The following is a 24,415-nucleotide window of genomic DNA, read 5'->3' on the forward strand; positions in this document are numbered from 1 at the left end:
ATGGTGGAACGACGTGGAAAAACGAACGATCACTAATGACGATCCGTAGTTTTCGTTACCTATTACAACTATACGATTGCACGTATTTAAGCCTTTTCCGGAGAACTCGGAGAGGGTTTATCGAAAAAACACCAACCACACGAATCATTTCACCAGTGTTTGGGTCTATTGACGCGTAGGTGAACGTCGATTTTTATAAAAATGAAAAGATGATCGCGTAACGTATAGCGAGCGCGTACGTACTACGCACCTACTACCCAGTGCTCGTCTCAGACCATCCGGGAACAAACGAACAAACGTTTTCTAGGGGTAATATCCTGCCCCACACCAGCCGACCGGTCATCCACCCGGACTGAACGTGCCCGCGGAAGTAACAATAATTGTTCGCGGTCCGTTGTGCCGTACACGTGTCTGGTTCCGCGAGGCCGGAGACGCGGCACCGACAATTACGGACCCGCTCGCGAACGGTACGGCATTTTACGTCGTCGTCGTCTCGTCATCCGGTCCGTAGTCGATCTAAACGGCACCAGAGCGTCATTACAGTGCTCGTGCCGCGTGCAGTTCGTCGGCGGCGGGCGAGCAGAGTTCTGACCTATAAGAACGAGGTACTCGCACCGTTCCCGGCTCAATACCACCTACGCATCATGCGCGTGCTGTACGTCGCTATCGTCGCAGCGGTTTCGGCGCGCGCGCAGACCACGCGGCCCGCGAACCATGCGACCACCCCGGCGAACATCGCGGCCACACCGGCGGACACCGTGGCCACCCCGGCGGATGGTTGCCGGTCCGGCGGTGCCGCCGAGTGCTCGGGCCGCGAGTCCCGCGGCAACCGTACGTACCGGCTCGACCCCTACGTGACCGCGACCGCGGTCGTAGCAGCCGGCAACCGTTCGAGCAGCAGCACCGGCGTAACGGACTCGTTGGACGTCCGCTACGGACCCGAAGCGGAGATGGATCGGCCCATCGGGGAACGAGGCGTTTTCGAAGGTACGTTGAATGGTTAACGCTCGTCGGCACTGGTTGCACGACTTGGTACCAGGGGCAGCTCCAGAGCCTTGGTTGGGGGGGGGGGGTTATAGTTTTACAAAATCTTATAACAAAAAGAAAACGACAATTTTTACAACACAAATTAAAGTCGTCTATTTTTAAAACTGGCGAAAATATCAATAATATGATCCACTTGATCTAGAATATCTACTTTATAACATACATTAATTAGACATAATGCTGATAGTCTATCTTCAGCCATCCTCGAACGAAGCCAGGTTTTTAGTCTCCGAATTGCGGAGAAACTCCTTTCATACCTCTACGGCTCTATCTACATACTTGTTCGTGTCGTATAGTCCATATTATAATATGCTTTTTTTTTATAAATACGGTTATAAATAAGGCCCCTAGGCCCCTCCCTGGAACCACCCTTGCTTGGTACGGGGTGTGTACACGAGGGGCACTCGGATGTAAACACGGAAAACCCCTCGGACGAAACGATCACTAACATAAGACCGCGTGTTGCCATACAAATATTTAACCGGCTTTGTAGCGGAAAAAGAATTAAAATAAAACGTACAGCTGGTGCGCGTCGATTTCGTCGTAAAAATCGTACACGGGGTAACACGGATGTTACGTGTTACAAATAACGGGCAGGACTAAAAATCCGAATCGCAATACATTCACATTTTGTCTTGTGGTTCTTGATCACATACTCGGTTACGTACGTTTGTGCAACGGTATTTTATCAACATTGTGTATTTTAAACTCGAACGTGTTTGTTGGAAAGTATGATTTTTTCGAAAAAACACACACTATAAGTTTATATTAGGTCGTTACAGCGACAAAAAAATCTATTCCAGATTACGCGATTAACAGTTTAGGATTTATAAAACAATTATCCCAACTATTTACGGGATCTCTATAGCGACTGAAACGGAAAAATCATTCGAAACGCGTGCGTGGTATACCTCTCTCCTCACCAGTACAGCTTTAAACTTTTATTATAACTTCAATTTCATCAACAAGAAGTTATCCTCGGTGATCAATTGGGACATTACACACGTTATATTGATTGTAATCTTGTAAATACACCATTCGATGTTCGATAAATGATTATTGTTATTATAATATATTATATTATACTTTGTCATGAGTCGGATCACGAAAGTCGAACCGAGTTATTTTTTTTTTTACAAAGCGTTTGGAATATTGTTATATTGAAAGTGCTCGGAAAATGATTACAGGTCGTAAGAAGTATAAATTCGGCAAAAAACACAAGATGGGCATGATGATGGCGGCCACTTCGATGGGTATGACCATTATCGGCGGTATGTTCACGAAAATGATGATGGGCGGCGTGTCGATGATAGCCATAAAAGCCTTGATCATCGCCAAGATCGCGTTGCTGCTGGCGTCCGTCTTGGCGATCAAAAAGCTGACGCAGGGATTCGGCGGCAGCAGCGTTGGCGTCGGAACAATCGCGCAGCCGTCGTGGAGCTTCAACGGCGGCGGAGGAGGATCAGGAGCAGGAAACGAGCACGTTTCGGGGTACCGCAAGATTTCCGGCCGCCATCTGGACGACGAGCGCAGTGTGTGGGCCGCGGCCAGCGAGTTGGCGTACAAAAATCAACTGGACCGCAGCAGCGTACGGGTTCCGCAGTAGTCCGCGCGACAATAATCGGAATGTAGTCGTCGAAAGCTGGGTCGTAGCTAAAAACGCGTCCGCGTTCAACAGTAAATCGGTGGTGTACACATATTTTTTTCACAAAAAGTATATTTTTTTTTTCACTTAACGCGTTCGATAAAAACATGTGTACAAAATCGATTCTTTCAAGATTTTATTTCTACGGTGTAATACGTTTCTGGGATTGTAAATACATCAGTTTTAATTAGAATAGGTGATGCGTGTGCTTAATATTGTTATACGTCTTTTTCGTATAGCTGACCCATTTAACTATCCTGATGCAGTTAATTATCCTTTCAACGATATTGGGTTACGTACGTTCACCCGATGGATACGGAGAAACCTTTGACAATAATTTTAAGATAATAAGACACATGTGGCCCTTAACATTTGCAGGTAGAAAAAAAAAGTCGTTATTTTAAAATGCCATGGTTGAGTCATGATTGATATTCATTGGTATGTAGGGGTGAGTTGCGTACATAGATGTTTTTTTTATATTTATTATTGAGCATAAGCACCGGTTTCGATGTTTTTTTTTTTTTATATAATAGCATTTTCTAATCGTATTGAGATATTTAACGGCGATGGATGTGTAACAGACCAGTTTTATCATTATTCTAATTTTTTTTTACTGATATTGGTGGTACATTTTATTTCGGGATGTCCCATCGTTCGGCAGGCGTGTCCGACTAGTCCACAGATTAGTAACTCTTCGGGAACGTATACCAGCCGTACTTAAACGGTAGGTACGCCATGTTGAACGGTCGGCAGGTACCCGAAATCGTTCATCGCACTATTTTGAAAAGTGTAGGTATCATATTTTATTTTTGTTAAACTATATTTTTTTTTTTGGTTTGATTCCTTTAAATTTTATATGAGGGTTTTCGATCGCTCGATTTTTCGCCTCACGTTAACTTAAATTATTTTTTTTTAATAAACTTAAACTTTATATCTTTTTTTTTGTGTGTTCTGTTATCAACGGTCTCACAAAATGTTTAATTATTTCCTTTCGAAAATCATCTTTAGTCATATAAAGTACGCGCAACAGTCTTTTTAAAGATCATCCTACATGGTATGTGACAGAATGTCACAAGGTATGGCGTAACACAACGACTCAACTATTATCTACATTTTTATTATTATTATTTTCATATTAGTTTTCAGGTTTAATTTATTTTAAAAACGAGTCATTAGATGTTTAATTTTAATTTTTTTTTTTTTTTTTTTTTGATGTTACCTAATGGATTATTTTTATAAAAAATCTTATTGTGGTCCAAATTAATGGTCTCGCCCAGTAAGTTGGAGACGCAATTTTTATTATATTTACAAGACGCCATGTTAGTTACAACGGGATCCGTTGCGCCCGGTCAAATTTTATTTATTTCATCATTCGTTGTCGCCTTACAAGTACAAAAATAATTAATTATGATCTAACCAGTAAATTCCATTTTTAAATAAAATAAAACGGAAATAATTATCTATTTATTTTTAAACTAAGCGGGATAAAATCTATTTGCGTGGTTAGAAAAGTTCTCATAACCTGTAAGCATAAACGAGCATATACGACTTTTATGTAAAATATACACTAAAATAAAAAACGCTGTAGTGTTCTATGACAGAAGAAAACGAACGTACAAGTATTTTGACGAAACTTTTAATGACGGAAGAACAACGGCTTATAAAATAGCTTCTATAGTTACCGTTGATTATACGGTACATTATCATAATAAGATAATATTCTTAGAGTGCACGAAGATTTTTTTTGCAAGAAATCAAAAATAAACAATTCTGGTAAGAAATATATGTTTAAAGCAGTTCGGTAATTTTGGTTGTAAAATATTTTATATTCAAACCCATCGTAACATAAAAAATTGAACTCAATTAACAAGTCGTTACACGAGTATAATGTGAACGTACCGTACTAGTTCTATTATTCTGTCGGTTTAATAGTTTGTGTATATAAAAATTTGAAATACAACTTTTGTCGTTAAATTGGTCATGAGAATTAAATTGCTTATTTTGATTGTATCTTATTTTAAACACTACTTTGATCAAAATATACCTTACGCTGAACATGATCATAACTGAACATATTTTATCACGATCATTTAAGTGTATATGATTGTTATCATTTTCCGAAATTTGTTTTGTAGTAAATCTGTATATATTTTATTAAAATATACATATATTTATGCATAATTCAAATACCACTCGCTCGCCGATCTCAAACGATTGCCATCGTTGCATCACTTAATGACTACTCAATTTTACTGTGTTTAACTGCGGTATCGCGTTTATTTTCCGTCACGCACGCGACCGAATAAAATATTATACATAAATTACCAAATAAAATGATCATATTGTTTAGGACCAATTGCGTATGTATTATCTGAGTGAACTAGCAGGCAAGTACAGCAATAATAATGTACATTTTTGAGCAGTCCTTGTTGTAATTTGACAAAAATAAATAACAGTACAGAATGTTGATTGCATAATAAGCTGAATTGTGTTGTTTCCTCACCACTTCAGCTTCTAACCAATTATACTTTTGCATTATAGACAATTTTATAGAATATTTTTATAATATTTTTATCACACAAATCCTTTTTTTTTTTTTTCTCCAAGTGAACAATTAATCCACATACTAGAGTCATTATTTTATTATTTATCCTATGAAGATTTAACTACAAAACAATATTTCTCGTTTGTCCATAATTTGTTAATTTATTAAATTATACGCATTGACTTTTTATGAGAAAAACATTAGTTCCAGCGAATATTTAATTTAGTTTTGCTAAAACCCACGATTTCATGAACTAGTAAATCTGAATACCGCGAAAAATTCCTCTACGCTTATAAATCATAATACCAGTCGCGTAGCTAGCTATTTCAAAAGAGGGGTGTTATTCAAAATTATACACAACAAAATAAATACTTTACGTACACTTTATTGTACAAGAATACAAAGACATTAGTACATTACAGATGAATATATATTCACGTGTAATGTACTATTGTATTAGTATTTAAAGTATTTAAATATTTTATTAAAATTTCAAATATATATTTTTGTCATATGTACCTATTTTAAATCGCACATGATACGACATAAAACTAAGACTTAGGTTTATAAGATAAAACGATGTAACGAGAAGCTGGATCCTGGCTTTACATGTCTCTTCGTACAAAAATACAAGAAATTATTTCAAATTTAGATCCAGTAACTTCTATCGATATTAGAAAAGCTCAAAATATTATGCAAAATAAAACATTGAAAACTAATTTAATTTTCATCTCAGTGAGTTTTAGTTAAATTGCGCATACATTTACAAAATTAGAAAAAAAATATGTCTGTGAATAATAGTATGCAAATTGTCGAATCAACGATTTAAAAATGAAAACTTGTAAGCGGAGCAATAGATGTTGTAAAAAAGAAAATTCAATCTGTTGCAGAAAAAAATTCCAGGCTATATTGATTTTAAATTAATCAATAACATGAGTGGCAAACACCCTTATAAAAATTTGGAATTATCGCCTTCTGATATTATGCGTTTCAAATGCTTCAATCGACCGATGTAGGTTGATGTTGAACGACCATTTAACAATTTTAAAAATATTTTCAGATCTAATAGGCGACATTTAATATTTGATAATTCAAAAGATATTATAATAATTCAATGCAACAAACCATTTTGATAGTTTAATAATTATAATTTTTTTTTTTTTTTTAATTTAATTTTTTTCCTACATATTTGGATGTTTTTAGGATATATTTTTTAAATTTTACTTACATATATATGTACATATTTCTGTATTTTTATTACATATAAATCCGTTCCTTAATAATTAGTATTGTTTACCGTTTACTTTTGCTCAATTATTCTAACTAATATTAACTACGTAGTTAATATTAGTTAGAATAATTTACGTACTATTCACTGTTGATAAATTCTTCAAACTAAAATCAATTACTACAAAATAAATGTTATATTAAATTACTAGGTTATAATAATTTGATTAATTCAAATTAGCTAGTAATTAATTATTAACTATTAAATTAATTTCAGCCTAAACAGTTGTTATACATGTTAGTATAAGATCGTGACACAACTCGATCATATTTTCATCATCATTGCTCGTCTGTTCTTTTTTATTTCGACCATCATTGGCTAGTAATCAATTACTATTGTGTATTAACGGTCAAACGAGTATAATAACAAATCGAAATAATATTAAAATAATTCACATACGAGTATTCTCTAAACAAACGCTTTAAAAAAATCAAATGAAATTAAAATAATGCACTAGCGTGTATACTGTCAAAAAAATATACTAAAATAATTTCGTTTTCTTGATTCGTCTATAACACAAAAATCGGTTTAATTTTGGACAGCATATTTGTTGCAATACCGTTTGTTAGTGCCAACATCGAATATTGTAATTTATAACTAGCATACACTTGTACGCCTCGTTCAAAATGTAAGTGATAAAAAGTACAAAAATACATAAAAATTTAAATGAAGTTTAACACTTTACGGTTTTTGGAATCATTTTTACACCGGCCATGGCTGTTCCAAGGCTAGTATGATATTATTGTAGTAATGATATTATTGCTAATCACTTTACCGACTATTAGTTTATCATGAATCTATTCGCAAATGTCGACCCCATGACCCCCATGGTCGTAATAATAATTATTTGAACACGTCCCAATTCGTTTCTACGAGGTGATTTAGTTCTCTATACGAGAAACGATTTGTAGTACTTCACGTACACTGCGCATTGTATGTATACGCGTTGAATACATTGAGTATACCTACTCAATGTATGAAGTGTATCAAACGTGAAAAACATTATCAGAATAGTCCGTTAAGTATTTTTTATTCAGCCGTATTTGAATATTATTTGATATCTCTATTGACATACTTTCAATTCTCATAAAATTTTTCGTTTGGTTTGTATCGAAATCGAATACACACGGAGAATCCTTAAAACAAAATCTTCCATGTTACATTTTCAAGATATAAAAAAAAAAAAAAACATAAAATAATACGAACAAAAAAAGTTACTTTCAAATGCACTCAACTCTAGTCACGTAGTGTAAACATTAGTTTATAATTTAATTTTAATCATAATTCCGATTGTTTAAATATTATTATTATCATGTACAACGTACTATAATATGCTAGGTGGTTTAAATAAAAAACAAAGTATTAGCTTAATATAATGGATTACTAAAAATAAGTAGGTCTTGCGAGTTCAACGTATGAAAATGTATAGAAATAGTTATCACAATAAAGGTGCTACGAAATATTCAACAAAAACAGGTGTGCGTGTGTATTACCGATTACAGTACATAGACCTTAGGAACTAAATATATATATATATATATATATATATATTATTATTATTATTTAAATACAGCCGTGGCGTCGGTCCGCAATAATATTTTTAGGAAACAATATCTGTACAAGAGGTGTACGCGTAAAAAAGTTGTAGCCCCAACGAATGAACGAACAGTAATAATATTCAAAACGAACGTATCGTACCATAACTACGTTGATGAATACCGGGTGGTAAACGCGATTTTCAATCGGAAAACGTTAGCCCACAGTTTTGTCATTCCGCTTCGCGTTTGGTCGCGTCCGCCGATTCCTTGTACGCGGCGTGATCATCTTCTTGCGGGAAATAGTTTACGCCTCTGAATAACGACGGTGGCTTGGAAGCGGACGACGAGATCTGCTGGAACCCGTTGAAGTCTCCGGTGAACTTGTCGCCTCTGATGTCACCGACGAACGCGTTGTACGGACCGCCGCCGATGGGATGATGATGATGATGTCCGTCCGCCACGGGATGGTAAGACGGATGACGGTAACCGAAAGAATGGCCGAAAGGCTTGCCGCTGTGTTGCAGGAACAACGAGCCGTATCCCACCTTGGTCGAGAACGGAACAAATGGTACAGATTAAATGTGTTTCGCGATCGCTTACCGAAAATCAAATGACCAGAGCTGGGCCAGTTAACAGTTGTTTTTTTTCTAAATTGTTCAATTTAAGTTGGCACAGAGAAATGTGAGTTAAATCTAACGTTCAAAGTCATTATTCTTTTCTTCTAATAACTAGTAAAAGTTACTTTCGGCTAAAAAATGTTATTACTTTTGTATTTTTGATATTTATATAAAGCTATATATATATATATATATGTGTATGTTTTGGTCTCTGTTGAAACCCAGTAACAATGCATTCAACGCTTTCATAATATTTAAAAAACAAAAATTGATTTGGACAAAAAATTGTCATTTTGGACACCTTAAATCATTGGCATTTAATTAACCGAATGTGAACCTTGAAATTAATTGAGTGATTAGTAGCTGTTTATCACAAAAACAGTTCAATTCAATAGGTAAGGAGTTACTTTTAAAAAAAAAAAAAACATTAAGCTGGTTAGCTAAATTACTTAGTAAGCAACTCAATATTTTATCTCTACTTTTTAACACGTTAACGCCCATCATTGATAATAACTATTGTTTGCGTATAAGCACTAGAACTCTATCGGTCGTACACTTACTACACTAGTGATGATCAACGCGAACTTCGACAGCAGGAAAGCTTTTTTCGTTAGAAAATAAAGCGCAGCGAATATGAGCGGGATCACTGTCGCGACACTTATTTGCGTGGTCAACAGGTTCGGTAAAAAAGACCTTTTGAATATCATATGGCCTAAACAAAAACGATCACGTTATGGGTAACATAACATAATATTATACGTGAAAAATATATTTGCGGTAAATTTGTAATTCTGCGTTCCGTAGAATTTTGAACGTTGTAACTTGTGAATACATAAAACTATTATTATATTTTTCATATGCGTGCGCACAGGAGCAGCAGGGTGTTCCTTTTCTTGCCTTGGATGGTTTAGAGTCTAAAACATTTAGTCTAATCTAAACTTTAGACGGATTGCTAGGGGCCAAACAGATCAAGCTGGCCACCGTGTAATACTCAATAAAAATAAAGTTGGTTATCAGAAAAGCGTATTCGATTACCGAGCTATAGTCTTTACTGTGTTCGAATAAGTTTTGGATTACAAAAAGACACAGTCACTACAGCCCTCTACGGTATACCAGTTATGTATAGGCAGTTTGTATGAAAATAAATGGTAAAAATATTCGCTGCCCCGACTTGAAACTCTGCGCACGCCTAATGACATTATTTATCGTTTAATTTATATTTTCATGACTGGAAGCGACATCTGATGGTACGCTATGTTATTAAGTCGACTCCACAGTACGTTTTTTTTTTTTTACTACATTTCACTAATTTTGTTATTTATTCGCTTCGGTTTCCGATTGTTTTAACCGCGTGCGCAATGTGATGCATGGCGATCCGACGAATAATTTTCGGTGAATGTTATTTTGTTTTTAAAAATTTCTCAGTACAAATTAAAAGTTTGATTCCGCCACGATAGTGTTAACACATTCGGAACGCAGAATTAAGCTTAGAACCATAAAACACGGTAATTGCAAATAGAAACGTACCGTAACCGAAACTCCTCTCGTCCAACTGTTTTCGTTGGTCCACTACGAAATCGATCATTCCTCGTCCGTTGAACGTGGGACCGATCCGCATCTGTAGTCCCGGGTACAGGGCACTCATGTCCCAACAGAACGTTCGCCTGGACAGCAACGAGGATGCCGCTTCAACAACAGCACCGATGTTGTACGGGTTATCGCCTGCATGCATTTCAAGGAACAGACGTCCAGTTAAATACAACTCATCCGTTCACAGCAATAATAATAATAATAATAATAATAATAATAATAACAATAACAATAATAAATGTTAAAATGACAATTTTTCCTTGTACCGGACGATTTTATTTATTTTATATTTTTATAATGTTCAACGATAATCAGTTGTGTTCCTGTACACGATACCGTGTACTCCGGATATTGGTTCTTGAGACTGGTAACATTTTTTTGCGAGTCTTTCGTGTCAACACGGTTTTGCGACAGAATATCTTTGGAAAAACGAAATTTTTAAGTCTAACATAGAATTAAATTAAATGTTAATATATTCATAATAATATCAGTTCAAATGAAATGTAATATAATTCTTATATTTTACAGCTTTGAAATTTCTGGTATTTCGCGCGAATCCTATCAAACACTGAATATCCGATTGAACTGCCTTGTACCGTTTGGATACACTACATAATATACACCATGCACTCAAGAGATTATTTTAAAAAAAACATGGTTTATGGTTATAACGTTACGTATAGGCTAGAGAAATTTACGAAAAAAAAAAAAAAATAATAATTCGTTTTTACTCGTGTGACGCGTTATATTTAAATTATTTAATTTTAATTTTATTCAACCAATATATATTTTTTTTTTCAGTAAATATTTTAAGGAAATGTAATATGTTACGTACAGTTTTCTTTAAACTTCGAATTAGATTTGTCATCAATACTCATTTCATTAGCCATTGACCAAATGCAAAATGCTCGTGACGACACTGCTTAGTATTCTTTCAAAACTTTCGAATTTAATATCAGTGATCACTATAATATAGTGATCACTGATATATATTATGATATCATGTTACACCACTAAACTTATAAGCCGTACGCAGGATAAAAATTATCACTCGGGATTAATAATCGTAATTAATATATTGTTCTGCAAACGATAACTCGACCACCGTCGATTGAAAATGCGATCCATAATCATCATGTCGTCGTTGTACCTATTGATCCGATACCGACATGTTATTGTCTAGCCATTCGTTTATCGGGGACCACAAATATGCAAATTTTTCATTAAGTTTCTTGTACGTCGTACAAATACGTGACGGGGAAAAAAACACGTTATCGGAAAACAAAACGCCTTTGTTCACTTTCAGCCTTACGTTTTAAACGTGTTAATGTACAGTACGTTGTTAAACGTCTGGACGTACATAAGGACAGAGTTGGGCAAAAACAAATCAAAATAAAGAATAAAAAATAAAAGCATGAATAACTAATTTATTTATGAATAAAGAATAAATTTATCCGTTAAAACCATAAATGATATTAAATATAAAAGTATATTTAATTTATTTTTGTCAATTATTATATGTATTAATATGTGTTACCTTTGTATATATTATTTAAGTCTAAATAATAAGTTTATTATTATTATATATCGTTATTTAGAATTTAAATTTATTATTTATATGATTATAGGGAATAACGAATAACGAATATTAATACAAATTAAAATAATGAATAAAAATAAAAATCAATGAAGAATATTATTTTATTCAAATATTCAATCGAATAATATTTTATTCGGCTAATGCCCAACTCTGCGTAAGGAGCAGTGGTAAAGTTTTTATCGGTTTAGAATTATGTATTATGAATTATGTATAGCCTATGGTGTTATTGCGCGATGAATGAAGTTTACGAATATATTTGTAAAATATTAAAGTTCCGTCGGCTAGGGAAAGTATTAGACAGAAGGACGGTCAATATTATTCGAAGACCTTTTTTTCCCGTTTCGATATTTTATTTTAATAGCTAGTTATACCAATACATTTTGCACAGCATTTGTGCGGTAAAATAATATTATTGTTGTACAAAAACTCTTAGGTAACCGAATCAACCTTTCCCATACACCGGGTAAAACATGATGATAATAATAAATTAACATGTAATATTACACACTCTGCGAGGATATGTAAAATAGGCTACTGATCAGGAATTTGGACGAATCACCCGGCAGAATGCGTGTCAGAGCTACGTTATAATTTTAAACATGATGGCCACTCACGTCGTATACCTGCTCAATACACTATGTAAGACGGGTTTAAACGACTACGCTCGTCGTGTAAACGATTACAAATGGAAGTATATTTACCATTTTTCAAGATTTTTTTTTTTTATCGTTGTTAACAAAACTATTATTGTCGCTCCAAGTTTCAGCGATGTCCGCCGTGTACAACAGTATATGCTGTTCAATATTTTTCACATTTCATATTCAAAAGTTGTTTATAAATCTGGTAAATCTTACAGTACTTACTATTGCTTTAAATAACACGTGTTCTGAATAAAACTTTAAGTTGGTTTTTTCAAATTAAGTTCTTTAGGTCTGGAAAATCAAACAATTCTTGTTTTGATAGTTGAAGTTTTGAATCTTGTTAAAATCTCATACTCATCATTAGAAACGCAATTCGATACAGCGATAAAATGAATACAACTCTTTACAGAACATTTGTCGGTTGGTACGAAATGAATATATTTGTTTCATTGCAAGAATGGTAATTCAAATTAAAGTTATTTAAAAAAAAAAAAAAAAATCAATTTATCAAAAATGTGTGACAAAAAAATAATCTCATTACAAATAAAACAATAAATATTATCTAAATATAAATATTCGGATAATCTACGCGAAGCGTTTCATCGAAATAAATAACGAATTAATAAAACGAATAATCTGCGATCAGCAAATTTTTCGACGTTTTGAAATTGTTGATAATGTTATCGGAGCGATCTCGAAGGTTGGAATTGGAAAAGTCTTCTTTTTTTCGCTTCACTCGAGTACAACGAAATAACCAACATTGGTGGTGGGGGGAGGGGGCTAAAAAGATATTTCCGTCTCGAAAATCGCGACTCCGAGTTGCGACCGAATAGTTGTTGGCGACTATAAACGGATTTCGGTAAATCGGTCATTACGATATTGTAATTATTATCAATAACAGACGGACACACGGGCGCGTACAGTGAACGATTTTAATTGCTTATCTTTATCCGAGTAACGGTTCGTACAAGCGTTGAGCACCGGTGCGCGGACATTAGGCGTACGCGTTAATTCATTTCGGACGTACATATGTGCGCGCGCGTTTATAATAAAAAAAAAAAATAAATATATATACATCGAACTTCTCTCCCTATAATTATACGCGTTCAACAGTGATAAGTGTGTCAAAATTACCTGTATAATGTACGTACGCTGACAAAAACAAGTCGTAACACGTGTTCGGCGTACGTCGTAAATCATAATTGTTCCAGCACGACGACGACGTCGCATTACGCATTTGCGCGTAGGAACGACGAGTTCGACGTAGTATAAGTTATGAGTAAACGCGCGGGGTTAATTAAATTTTCGTTTTCTCGCGAAAAAAGAAAAAATGTACTCGAACCGTACGGCGATTATTACTAAACACTGTTGTCCCGCGCGATCCTGTCCTATTATCCTACGCGCAGCCACACACCGCCCAATGGTCGTTTGGCGGTCGAACGTTTCGACGACAAATAGGCATCGGTAAAACGAACTATGCGATGTCCGGTCGGTTCGTATTATCGCGCGAGTCGACCGCGTTCGCCGTTGCGTTTACGACCGGAGTTGAATCGATTATCCATTTCCGTTCATATTCAAATAACGTTGAATATTGGACACACGCGTCGACGTGGTGCCGTGTTCGTTCGGCCGGCCCGGAACACCGCGGGTACGCTTTGCAAAGCAAATGCGTACGTTTGATACGATAAAGACTACGAGCATTTTAAAATATTAACAATGTTCGCAATCAAAACTCATTTGAAAATTAAAATATTGTAAAAAACCGACGAGAAAACACAGATAAAGTTCTTATCTATAAGTTTGATAATAGGTTAATTCACTCTAATATCAAAACTAAAAGCGAAAATTTACCATGTCGCACGTGTATACGACCGAAACAACACATGCGGGTACGGCGTCCTCTTAAGAGTGTACAGATTCACAGTGATTGTCGAATTAAATTAAATCGAACGGAATTTTACAATACGCCGAGAAATTAATTTATTATAAGAGCTCGAAAAGAAAATAGAAAATAGAAAAAGACAATAAAATCTTCACTGTCTTAAATTTTTTTTTTTTTTTAATTCTTCTCGCTTTACCTTTGAAACAAGTACTTTATTATTTTTAAAACAAAATTTTTAAATTATTTTATATTCATCTTTATGTAATTAGTAAAAAAATAATAAATAAATGAATAGAAAACAATTTTTTTTTGCTTTTCTTAATTTTTATTTATTAATAGCTCAAAGCCGTTATATTTTCATCGTTATCGTTACCTATAAGTTTTTACGAAAAAATTATTATTATTAAAATTATTTTATTCCATTTTATTTTTTACTGGGTTTTTTGCACATTTTATATTTTATGCCAATTTTTTTTCCACTATGTCTATTATTTTTTTACGTGCCAATTATTATACAATACACTGTATCATTGTTGTACAGACCGTTGATTGTTATTGTATGTAAATAATTAACAGTATTTAATTGTAATGCAATAATATCGTCCCGAAATACTTTCGCCAGGAAACCATATGATCCATACAAATCTTATCGGACAGATTCGACCCGGTCGGTCTACGACGACCATTTAATACTTCGCCGTTATCGAACTATACCGTGTTCGTCGCGACCGCACTGATGTTTGCTGTGTTTCAAAACTAGATACCACCCTAAATGGAGACACGCGAACATCAACTTTCTTATTTGAAAGTATTTAAGAAATTACACACACACACACACACATATATACTCGTACATACTAATCGTATCATGAGACTATCGCACACGTTGAAAATATAGCGATACTTATGAAGTCGCAGGAGACAAATGATTCGCACACTTCACCACGAATGTGAACGCGACCTCGTTATTTTTTTCTATTATTAATAGTAGCAAAGTATTCGAATACGACTTTTTTAGTCCGAATGCGTAAAACTGTGTATTGCGCGCGTTTTTGTTATATTACTGATTTTCTGCGCAACTTTTTTTATTTTTTTTTTTTGGTCAAGTTTTTATACGACTGCCTAACAGCTGTGTAATCGTAGACATAAATAGCTAGCGAGCGATAAAAAGAGCTCAGACGAACTCGTCGTTTCCTTCAAAGGAGCTTATAGTTCAATCCGCGAAAAACGGCGTACAAAAGTCATGGCGATACGTGTTCGGCCGATAAAGGACTGACGATACTACTGAAATAATTACAAAAACATTATAACAATATTTCAATGCCATAACGTATTACGTTTTCTTGTAATTCGGTTATGAAATACATTTTTTTGCGTATAATGTAAAAGTTAGGTTACTTTGCTCGCACCCTATCTTAATGACGAAAAATATATTTTTCGAAGCTTCAGCACGTCGCTCCTCGAAATATCTAAAATAATCGAACCATTACGACTCCCGGTCGCGAGCTTGACGGATTATGTGACCGAAAATGTTTGCTGAGCATTAAGTCACTGCAAAACCTTTAAACATCCCCCGAACGGATAATACAAAAATTACGAGCACAACACGCACAATTATCAAGCGTCTATTTCAATGTCGAGGGAAAATAATTTATACGAAAAAAACGACGCGTTGTCGTCCTTTAGGTGCTGTCGATGATGCGTACATGATATCGCATTAGAATCGAAAGCAAGTGAATAAATAAATAACAATAATAAAAATAAATAAAAATAGTGTCGGTCGCCGAAATCCGTTTTTAAAAAAATGTTTTTAATTGTACCTACGCTATAATCATTTTTCGCACGTCGAACGACCTACCTATGCGGAACGTTCCCCGTCAAAGGGTAAACTACGAGTAACTACCGTCACGATCGCCGTGCTTCACGGGCAGGGTTGTATTTAAGGGGTGATTCGGCGAGGCAATAGATCCCCTGAAATATTTAAGGGGGCGGCAATTTTTTATGGTGATTCCAAATAAAACCAAGACGATTTTTGTGCGTTCTTAATGGAAAATTATTTATGAATAAATAAAATGATATAAAAAATAAATTTTATACTATAAGATCATTTATATTATTTAGTAGCTTACAAAATGTATATCTATTTAAGAACATTTTATTTTACATGGAATTTTAATGAGGATGGCACGTTCAGACCGAAAGATACTGAATTATTTAAGAGTACCACCATCAGTCTTGTGAAAAACAATTTTTTAAAACCTTATTTATGTAATTATAACTCGTTCATTATTTTGGATTCGATATTAATTACAAATATTGTGCAATAGCGTATTGAAACGGAGAAAATGAATCGCGAGCAGCTTTTTAACGAATAGTCCGAGACGCTTATTTTTGTTTTTACACATCACGGAAGAAGGGCGGCAAAACGTTATCGTCTTCGGGTGAAGAAATTTTAAATACGGCCCTGTTTCCCGACAACTGGCGCATACTATTATTATAACATTACTATTGTGATAAAACACGTCGAGCGTGTCGCGCGGACGAAGCTTACCGAACGTATAGACTCCTCTGGGCGCGAACGCCTCGGGACCGGGCTGCTTGAAGATCTCCAGACCGGGATCCAAGCGCACCGCGTCCATCGACTCGGTCTGCTCGATGGCGGCCATAGCCCGTTCGTTGATGCACGGCAAGAAGGGATCGGCGCCGGCCAAGCAACTTTTCACCATCGAACTGACCGTCAGCGTTTTGTCGTTGTCATCGTCGTGGCTACCACCGTCGGTCACGGGCCCCTCGGAGAACATCACGCATGCCGCGAAGCCGACGAAAATCAACGGAGCCGCGACCGTGTAAGCTGAGCCCAGGATGAACGTCATGACGACGAAGAATCCGCCGGAGGACACTCTGTACGGACCAGGAGCAAAGGACACGCGAACGAAACAGAGGACGCCGAACGGTGTGCAGAGGACGCCGGACGCAGTGCCGGATATTGAACGGAGGACGAGATGGACCCCACGCGGATTGTGCGCGAAGGACGATCGCGTTTGGCAGAAGGATCTTTCGGGCTAACGGCTGTCGACACTTGGACTCGGTCGGCGGACGGCGACTGCACCGGTGGGCAGTGCAAGCCGGTGCACCGCGCACGCATAACACAACCTCGGGTATTACACCACCGCCTCCGCCGACCGATATTATAACAATATAATGATCGAAGAAAGTTTCCGAGATTTTCCTTTCGAGCGCATCCAACTGTGAGCGAGCGTTCGCTTTTACCCGAACAACGCGCGTGTACATAATACACGTTATTATGCGCAGTTAAATCGCCGATGATACATTGCACGGAAACGCGCAACGATCAGCCGTGTTTCAAATCGTGCACGTGTACGTCGACCGCGGTAACAGTCGTTATTAAAGGGTTATCGGTCGTCGCGTTCGCCGGACCGAAACTATCGGCCGAATCGAAACATTAAACGTCGGCGAACCCACCGCTTTCCATTGCGCGCGGAACAATACGCGGGACTAGGGCCTGCGAGTACAACCGAAACATCCGAGATACACCTCCGTGATATCCGATCTTATCGATCTCTCACCGCGCACTCGGTTTCAAATCACAAAGCACACCCGTTGAATGGCGACTCGCGCGGTTCAGGTTCTCCGAACACGGATATTGTGTCCACAACGTAACGTCCATACCTAGGCAGTACACACGCTCGATTTGGTAAAACATTTCCAGTTTTCAATCGAATCAATTGCAGGCCGTTGAAAAATCACAACGATTATGGTAGGCCTCCGTAACGTGTGTACGAAAGCTGATTGTCTTGACCGCCGATCGTTAACCGTTCCTCTGCGGTCTTTAGCGCTCAGATGGGTCACCGTTCGAGGAAATGGAGAATCGGATATTTGGTTGAATTTCCCTGCACCATCCAGCAGGTGGTTGAGCCTTAAAAGGTAACAGTCGAGACGGAAGGGGGGCGGGATACACAGTTAGAGAACTGCGGGACAAGCTATTTTAAAGAGGCCATTTATCAAGGCTGAAATTGGATTATAAATGTAACCTTGTAACGAAAAAAAAAAACATTAAAAGATCATATGCGTATTTTGGTTAAATCATAACTCTCAATGAAAACATTCATAATTATTTTATATTATTATTGAGTCCTACATGGCTTGGATATGTTTTACCGTTCTGTACGATTAAACCAGTGGCATCATTTGGGGGATGGCAACTGAGTCATTTGTCCCAGTCTAGTATCAATTTCGACCTAATTCACTTAAAAAATATAAGAAGTCTTTAAGAGGCCGGTTTTGTCAACAAATATTAACGGTTGGTCAACCGACCTCCTGAACCACCTCACAGATCCGCTGTTGAGATACTGCAACAGCTTCGGTAATAACAATATTCGGAAACATGCTTAATATAAAAAAAAAAAATAACGCTACTTATCTTAGAACCATCTACTTCTAACACGTTTTTCTAAAACAATATAGTAAACGTACGGACCATTTGTCTAATTTCACCGGAATCGAAAGTATCGCGCGCGTTCAACGAGATCGGGGTTCGTGTAATGTTTGCGAGTGTCCGGACACGGTTGGCATGACGGTGACAGAAACGGCCGTCGGGTTCGCGAGACTGTCGACGTCCGAAAAGTCTTGCGGTTCCCACGCAGCGGTAATTTGGTCACCGGACGGGAGAACGGGTCGGAAACACGTCGGACTCGTCCCCGCGATCTTCGACGAACATATTGCAACGAGACGTTACACCGCGGCGTGTTAGCCTGCAGTAGGTAGAGGCGCGCGCCCGGATGAATACGATACGTTTTACGGCACCGGATCGCGGCGATTTACATTAATTCCCGTGCACGCACCCATGGATGTTTTACGTCCGCCGCGGTCGGCCGTGCGTGTAATAACGGCACCGGGACGTTGTGATACATTCCGCGGACGCCGGATTGGACCGGTTTGAGATTATTTTTTTACATTTTTTTTTTTTTCCCCCTTATTATTCTTCTCCGTCCGCGATTCTCGTTCGTCGCGAACATTTTCGAACTCGGCGGAAATAAACGATCCCGTTCGCGAAATCGATCCGTCGCACGAGGTCGGCGCTCGATCGCGTGCGTGTGTACGCTCTGCGGCCGTCGGCCGATTTGGATTTTCGCCTCGTGATAATCGGACGAATCGCGCGCGCTTACTTTCCGAACCCTGTGCAGGGTCTGTATAATTAACGTCAGCGGCGCGATCGGGTGTTTAGAAATCGCGGCGGTAACGGCGTACAAACATCGCCCGGGATGCGTCGCCCCGGAAAACTGTACACCGAACTGCGTCGGACAATTATTATTACGATATCACAACGATTACCGGTAAGGTCGTGTTCGGGAAACAGTGATCGTTACGAGAACGAAAATCGGAGTGTTTTTACCGTCATCAAGCACACCACTAAAGTTCTACGGAAACAGAGGCGTCATTTGGGCGAGGGAGGAGCATGTATTTGCCAAACCCCAGATTTTAATGTAGCTTTGGGCCGTCTATCGGTTCCGCATTAAGTGTCGTGATCAGTGGCGCAACCAGGATTGGTTTTCGTGGGGGGGGGGCATGATTGTGAATTTGGATAAAATAAGCGTTTTCTGCAGGTGTTTGGTAGGGATAAGGAAGTAAGATTAAGTTAGATTTATGAGTAAAATATTGAAATTACAAATTAAACTGTTTAACTTCTATTTCACATCGTGATACCACAAAAAAAGTATTATACAATCGACTATCGAGAAATCGTAGTAGCAAGGTTACTGATGTTTTAAAGTTGAACGGAACGTTACAAAACGTTTTATATTGTCATGTTATTATTGTTATCAATTATTATACGAATAATATTCATATTTTATATCGATCAGCCGTTTCGCGTTTTAAAGATATACCATTTTTTTTCCTACGTAGAATTTGTATAAACCTCAGAAAAATTTCGGGGTTTTACAACCTCCAAACCCCATCACTAGTCGCGCCATTGGTCGTGATACAGCATTACAACATAGCACAGACAAATGAATATTTTATTCGGAAACTGTTATTCGCGTTATGGGTATTTAATATTTTAACTTTTCAGCGTACAGTTCACCGAAGCTTATAATGTATGTTGGTTTGAGTGAGGGGATTATATACATCTGTATTAGAATATGTTAACAAAAGTGAATGTAGTTAGCATAGTATAAATTATAAGTATAAAATAGTTATATCAATTAGGGAGAAGCTTTTTTTTTTTTTTGACGGTATTAAATATTTTATTCTCATCGGGCCGGTCATTATTATGCCCTACTTTAACAAATATTGAGCTCCTATGCGATAAGTTCATGTGTACACTTGGCTTTTTAGAAATCAGCTTTGCTCCGCTATCGGAATGTAAAAGAAATTTTTAATTTCGGATTACGGTGATTTTCTTCTCGATTTAATCACATAATATCCGGAGTATCCGAATTTTAAACTGCTATTGTCTTTATTTAACGAGCACATCGCAAAAACATTTAAACGTCAATCGGCTTTAATTCGGTAAAAGTGGCCAGTTATATATCTATTTGTGCTCACACAATCGTAAATCCCCTCGAACAGCATTCTGACTCGGTGAAAAGCAAACACAGAACGATTCGCAAGAAAGATTGTCATACGTAACGTACGCGCAGCACACACGAACGATCGTTTTTGAATATCCGACGACGATTTCCTGTCCGAAAAGTGGAACCGCTCGTTGGGAACTGACTCGTAAGTGGTTATCTGTCACTGGGTTATCCCGGAGACCCGCTGAGTCGGTTTCCGGCGTTTAAAAAAAGACACTGGTTCGGGGGTTAGAGGGTTAGGGGTTGTCCCTGTCGTCCGAAATAACGTGACGACGTTGAAATCGCTTTCGTACGAGTTCTTATGTTTACTGCACGACTTGATCATTCGCGTTCGGTTCGGCCGACGCAACTTGTGATTAACAAGAGGTCCGTTGCGTTTTGCACGTGACAGTGCCGCGCACACGAGCCCCAAAGCTTATATAAATTTGGGGGTCCTCTAGTCCAAGCCTAAAATAAATTAAACTTTACAAACACACAATTATTTAATAATATTATATTATTATTTTATAATAAAAAGAAACTTTTTTTAAAATTCAAGTAAGGATATTATAATATTTTAGAGTAATATAATATTTATTTAAAAAAAGTAACACCATTGAATGCATATTTACGGTGTTTGATAACATGATCCGGAATGCGTTAAGTTATTTTAACAATGAGTCCATTGAGTATTTGAGTAGGTATATGACATACCTAAACTACTTAAATGAATTTACTACATAAATATGTAGTGAAGTATAATATACAAGAGTTGTAGGTATTTAATTTAATACATTTATATATATATATATATATACATATATCATACACTAACTGATGTGAAACGTATTTTAAAACCTATAAAATCGATACTTACAATAGAATCCCTCTCGTCCGCTCTCGGCTAGTCGTCCACTCCGGTTGATCCGACCATAGTATCATCGATATGAATATGGATTTTCCAATTTATAGTATGTGACTGGATATATTTATGAAATAAATTGCCCGTTTACTATTTATATATTTTTTATTTATTTTATTATTTAATTATTTATTTAATTTAATAAATGTATATAATTAAAAACTATATTAAAAATAATTTAATAAATAAATTTGGTAACATTTTATCTGCAATTGTTTCTTTATACTCTGATAATTCGACCTTTTTCGCGTTCCGACCACACTCCCAGTCCCGAAGGTTATGGATTAGAGGGGTTCTACTGTATAAATAAGACGTACAACAAAAATAAATCCTAGAAAGGGGCCTAATATAATTACCGCACACCGGCCTCCTATTTTGTAGTTGCGGCACTGGCACGTGAACTCGAATGCAGAAAACGTTGCACTCTTCTGGGGTTTTACGTTTATAAACGTGTTCGGATAAGCGGAAACAAAAAAAAAAAAAACAAATCCGTGTATTCTGACATCCTGTCGATCACTTTGCCCAGACGACATAAGTCTCATGATCGCCTTTATAACCGAGACTAAACTTATCAATGGTTTATTTGTAAATTGTATATGTATCCTGAAATGTGAACCATTAAGACTATACGTATGCCACAGATTCCGAGGCGTATATGTAATTAAAAAGAAAAAAAAAAAGAAAAACAAATTCGTGTAGCTCGTACCCCGTCAGCGGATAAAATGTGATCGAACGGCACGAGAACAACAATGGTTATTATTGTCGTTCGTCGCTATCGGGTTTCGTCTTGCCCGCAACAGCGGAATGCAGTGTTACGATTTCACTCGCATCAGATCACTGCTCGAGTCGGTCATTGATGAAATACGCGAAAATAATAAAAACAAATAAATACAAGTACAACCGCGACGGTGAAACCGATTCAAGATCGTCGGACCGACCAGATGTCAAACACGAGTCCTGTACGCGTACGTTTACTCCGGTCGGTCCACGCTCTTTGGTGGCCGCATCGGTTTTTCTTATAATTCTTCTTCTTCGTTTTTAAATTCGTATTTTCGTTCAATCGATCAGACTCAACCGAACGGTCAGACTTAATCGTGTTCGATTTAATACGGCGACAACACACACCCGCCGGCGCATTGTATACGTCGACTGCAACGAGAACTCGTCAAAGTCCATTATGTTCCGTATACTACAATAGTACAAGGAGTTGCGATGGTTTTAACGAAAATATATTTTTGTTTTCACGTTTTTTGTATTTAAATTATAAGTTATAATTTTGACGTCTTTTGCACCATACAACATGTCTTTATAAGATATATATAAAAATAAAAACACTAGTCAATTCATTAATGGCAATAATGAACGATGGAGTAGGTCAGGTGAAATGTTGTTTTTCCTTTAGAAGAATAACAAGTTCACGTATCACAAACAAATCGTTTTTATTCAAGCATTCATAATACGTTTTTATATCATCAATCAAGTACAAAATGGTAAAAAAACTATATAATATTCATATATAAATATATCATTACAATAATAAATAAAATAAATAATTGGTTTGTGAGCAATATATTTCCGGTCAGTTAAAAGGTAGTCTTTGGTAAGTTATATAAGAAGTTTTGTACGAGTGTGTAGGTTGTGAAGATGGACAGCACAGAATAAAGCGATCGTAGAAGTCATCGTGTGCATGTGTGCGAGTGTGTGTGTGTGTGTGTATGTGTGTGTGTATGTATTTGTATGATTATGCGTATGTAGGATACGAAGAATGGAAAATAAAACAAGTTTGGTAAAACGAGTATATTGGGTATACGTGTATGTGGTCGATCGTAGTCGTCGCAGTAGTGTTTTAAAAGTAGAGAAGGTCAAGGTGGCGGGATAGAGAGAATAGATTTCTAATAATTTCTATTGGAATTTTATAGGTAAAACCAGTTTGGGAAATAGTTATTTTTTTCCTCTTTTACGATTTATACTTCTTCTTCTTCTTCATCTTCGCCGGCCGACGACCTATATCAACACACACACACATGGTGAACGTGTGTGTGTCACTAGGTTAACTTCTGTATTTTTAAACGACCGCCCGGGGTAAATGATAATCGTGGCGAAGTAAACGTTGTTGTTATAACATGTTTGTGTGTGTGTGTGTGTATGTTTGTGTGTGTGTGGATGTGTGGATGTGAGCGTGTGTGTTTGCGATCATTGTCCTGAAGTGATTAAGCGGAACCCGTTATTGACCGTCGTGTATGCGTACGTAGAGTCGTCGCCGCCGGCGTATTCGATTGTCGTGCGAGTCGGGCGCGACGGGCTGCGGCCACTCCGGTCCGCGGTGCGAAGGGATGGAGTGAGTGTGGTCAACGGATGGATGACCGAAGTCGAGTTCGTCGTCGCGAGGACCGCGGAAAACGATTAGGCATAGATGCTCGGAAAATAGAAAATAACAGTCGTCTGCGTGCGATAATAATATGTAAGGAATATACGATCGGATGTAAGTAAAAAAAAAAAAAAATTTAAATAATAATAAATCAATA

The 24,415-nt window shown here is 37.0% G+C and overlaps 2 protein-coding genes across 2 annotated transcripts; one reads left to right on the forward strand and one right to left on the reverse strand.

Annotated features, from left to right (window-relative positions):
* Nucleotides 1-640: 640 nt before the first annotated feature.
* On the forward strand, nt 641-2,887 carry LOC112688401. The gene is made up of 2 exons (XM_025561566.1): nt 641-987; nt 2,235-2,887. The coding sequence occupies exons 1-2, from the start codon at nt 645-647 to the stop codon at nt 2,651-2,653; spliced, it is 762 nt and encodes a 253-aa protein (XP_025417351.1). The 5' UTR covers nt 641-644; the 3' UTR covers nt 2,654-2,887.
* Nucleotides 2,888-7,546: 4,659 nt separating this feature from the next.
* Nucleotides 7,547-19,095, reverse strand: LOC112688453. Its single transcript, XM_025561634.1, has 4 exons — nt 16,945-19,095; nt 10,208-10,402; nt 9,241-9,392; nt 7,547-8,608 (listed from the first exon to the last, which is right to left on the reverse strand). Exons 1-4 carry the CDS (start codon nt 17,264-17,266, stop codon nt 8,294-8,296), a joined length of 984 nt encoding a protein of 327 aa, XP_025417419.1. The 5' UTR covers nt 17,267-19,095; the 3' UTR covers nt 7,547-8,293.
* Between the last annotated feature and the right edge of the window lie 5,320 nt (nt 19,096-24,415).

This window comes from Sipha flava, unplaced genomic scaffold, assembly GCF_003268045.1.
Source record: "Sipha flava isolate LNK unplaced genomic scaffold, YSA_version1 38_pilon_pilon, whole genome shotgun sequence".
NCBI classification, from domain to species: domain Eukaryota; kingdom Metazoa; phylum Arthropoda; class Insecta; order Hemiptera; family Aphididae; genus Sipha; species Sipha flava.

Coding starts and splice junctions, on each gene's coding strand:
- LOC112688453 (XM_025561634.1), bottom strand. CDS start 17,266: ATGACGTTCATCCTGGGCTCAGCTTACACGGTCGCGGCTCCGTTGATT. Junction 10,403..16,944: donor CAGAGGAGTCTATACGTTCG/GTAAGCTTCGTC, acceptor AAATGCATGCAG/GCGATAACCCGTACAACATC. Junction 8,609..9,240: donor CGTTGATCATCACTAGTGTA/GTAAGTGTACGA, acceptor TTCTCGACCAAG/GTGGGATACGGCTCGTTGTT.
- LOC112688401 (XM_025561566.1), top strand. CDS start 645: ATGCGCGTGCTGTACGTCGCTATCGTCGCAGCGGTTTCGGCGCGCGCG. Junction 988..2,234: donor GGAACGAGGCGTTTTCGAAG/GTACGTTGAATG, acceptor AAATGATTACAG/GTCGTAAGAAGTATAAATTC.